This window comes from Octodon degus, unplaced genomic scaffold (assembly GCF_000260255.1).
Source record: "Octodon degus isolate 3935 unplaced genomic scaffold, OctDeg1.0 scaffold00189, whole genome shotgun sequence".
NCBI lineage: Eukaryota > Metazoa > Chordata > Mammalia > Rodentia > Octodontidae > Octodon > Octodon degus.
In genome coordinates this window covers 4312913-4315776 of record NW_004524765.1, presented here as the reverse complement: position 1 = coordinate 4315776, position 2864 = coordinate 4312913, and the positions used below count along the sequence as shown (strand labels likewise).

General features: G+C 37.3%; 1 protein-coding gene across 1 annotated transcript; it reads right to left on the bottom strand.

The window, feature by feature from the left end:
• Positions 1–1356: 1356 nt before the first annotated feature.
• Positions 1357–2283, bottom strand: LOC101577807 (olfactory receptor 4N4). Its single transcript, XM_004644044.1, has one exon. It carries the CDS (start codon positions 2281–2283, stop codon positions 1357–1359), a length of 927 nt encoding a protein of 308 aa, XP_004644101.1.
• Between the last annotated feature and the right edge of the window lie 581 nt (positions 2284–2864).

Below are 2864 nucleotides of genomic sequence, written 5' to 3'. Positions count from 1 at the left end.
CATAAGTTAGTGGGCACATATTGAAGGAGGAAATAAAGCTAAGGTATATTTCAGATTTGAAGAAACAATCTACTAGTCTCTGTCAGACTCCTAGAACACTACAAAGCATTACTTCCCAGGGGCCAGGTGACCACATGGAGAAAACGATCAATTTAGATGGCAAGATTCAGAAAACCACCCACATCTCCTTCTTCATATGATCTTTGTACCTTTATGCGTAAAATGCTACTTGTTCCGTCTGCTCCATTATTAAAACATATCTCTTATTTTTCTGAGAAGTTTAAGAAGTAAGAATCTGAAGGTATAAGATTCTATTTCATACGTGCTTAACAAATGTGTGTGAAATTAATTTGAAGTCAAAATATAACTTAATCCTTGTCTTCAAAGGTAGAAAAATTCTTGGGAAATAAAAACTGACACAATGGAGATATAATAAAGGGCTCTAATCAGAATGCAGAATCAAAGATATCCAATAAGCAAATGTATTATGTGTCCCAGAATACATAATAGTCTAGATTAGCTAGAAGAAGAATTTGCTTGGATAGCAATGGTGATGATAAAGCTAAAATACTAGCAGATGATAATATTACCTAAGTTAGAGGTTAGTATATTTGACTTTTATCTTAGAGGAAAGGAGAAACATTTAAATATTTTGGGGAAAGAATAGACTTGTTTTAAGAAAGATTTTATATTCATTTTATAATATAATGGGGTGAAAAATCTTATGAAATTAAGAGTTTTCTGCCATACTGAATGATAAGAAGAGTTGATGTAGAGTGGTAGAATTGAGCACAAGAAAAATATACAAAAGAAATAAAGGAATTTGTCTATCCTGCCTGGGGATGAACAGACAAGAATAGAGCTGAGAGTAATAGCCAAAGTTTTAGGCTAACTGCTGTGTGGAGCCAGAGACTTAAAGTAGCTCCTTGTGTCACGCATTCTTAGTGTTTTACACTAGGTCAGTCCATTAACTATAGTTTATTAGTCTTTATGTGTCTCTAACTCAGAAAAAAATATAGATGTTACCATCTTTGTAAAATTTTAAAGTGTAGTTTTACTAAATTAAAATATAATGAAATTCTTTATCTTAACAAAAGGACATTAGAGATCTGACCCTCACAGTTGCATAAAATATCACTTCTAAGATTCAGACAGTTATTCACTGTACTTCAACTACTCTGGGATTACTTCTGTTTTTAAAATATAACAAGATTATTTCCCTATTTGAACATTTGTCCCCTCATTGTCTACAATAGTATTTGAAAAGTGAGAAATACTCAAGAAACAACATTTTTTAAATAAATAAATGAATGTCAGCCAGAACTCACTTGTCCTACCTTTTCATTATAAAATTTGTTAACAAGCTACATACCGAATTAATAACTTTTTCATGGAACTTTTTACTTCCTTGTTTCGAAGGGTATAAATCACAGGATTCATCAGTGGAAAGATGACTGTATGGAAGAAAGAAACTACCTTATCAGCTGCTAAGGCCCTGAATGGGCGAGTGTAGATGAAAATTGCAGGTCCAAACATAAGAAGTATAATAATAATGTGAGTGGTGCACGTGGAGATGGCCTTGTTCTTTCCCTCAGAAGAAGACACACTTACACGGCAAAGAATGACAACATAAGAGGCCAGAAGCCCCAAGAAGCACAGGAGAGTCATTAGACCACTGTTGAAGACCATCAGGAGCTCTACCACAAATGTATCTGTGCACGCCAGCTTGATGACCTGTGGGACATCACAGAAGAAGTTGTCCAGCTGGTTTGGGCCACAGAAAGGCAAACGCAGTATGAGGGCCACCTGAATGATGGAGTGGACAAAGCCTCCAAGCCACAGAGCTAGCACCATTACATAGCAGACTTTAGGGCTCATGAGAGTCGAATAGTGTAAAGGCCGGCAGATGGCAATGTAGCGGTCAAAGGCCATCACAACAAGAAGTAAGCCCTCCCCTCCTCCAAGCAAGTGCAAGAAAAACAACTGGGTGATGCAACCTCTGTAGGAGATGACCTTCTTCTCAGACAGAAAGTCCACCAACATTCTGGGAGCCACAATGAAGGAGTAGGATGCATCCAGGAAAGCCAAGTTGCCCAGGAAGAAATAAAGGGGAGCTGAGAGCCCAGGATCTGACCTTATGGTGAGGATGATGAAGAAATTTCCTGGGAGGATGATGAGGTAGAAAACTGAGATTAATACGAAGACCAAGAGCTGAATTTCTTGAGACTGAGTCAGACCAAGGAGGATGAATTCTGTCACCACTGTGCTGTTTTCTATCTGCATCTCCTGTCCCTACAGCATACCAGAGATCAGAGAGTTGCTTTCCATCTCTTACATGAAGATCATAGATTGTCTTTAGCTAAAGGCAAATATACCACATCTTTATTGCATCATCTCTCCCCATAATGTAAGATATCTATTTGTTATGTTTGTGCATTTCACAACTGTGAAAAACTTTGTCTGAAAGCCACACTCTGTCTTCTGCTGGGATCATGTATTTCATTCAACTATTGTCTCACATAGACTAGGATGTGTTTGCTCTGGATCTACTCCTGACTAACATGAATGTGCAAATGTGTTCTAATTGACAAAAATCTTTCCCCTAGATATGGAACTCTTCAGATGGGTTGAAGATTGACAGCAAAGAACAATGAGATGGGGTGTAGTGACAATTGCCTGTAATCCCAGCACTTGGGAGGCTGTAAACAGGAAAATCACTGAGTCTGATCTAATAATGAGACCCTGAACATCTTGTATACCCTTTCTTAAGATACAGAAAAAATGCTCATTTATTTACCAAGATCATTAAACTGCATATCAACTGATATATATTTATTACATGTAAATTATGTCTCAGGAGTGTA

Excerpts from the sequence above, each read along its gene's own strand:
- LOC101577807 (XM_004644044.1), bottom strand. The coding sequence starts at position 2,283 with ATGCAGATAGAAAACAGCACAGTGGTGACAGAATTCATCCTCCTTGGT.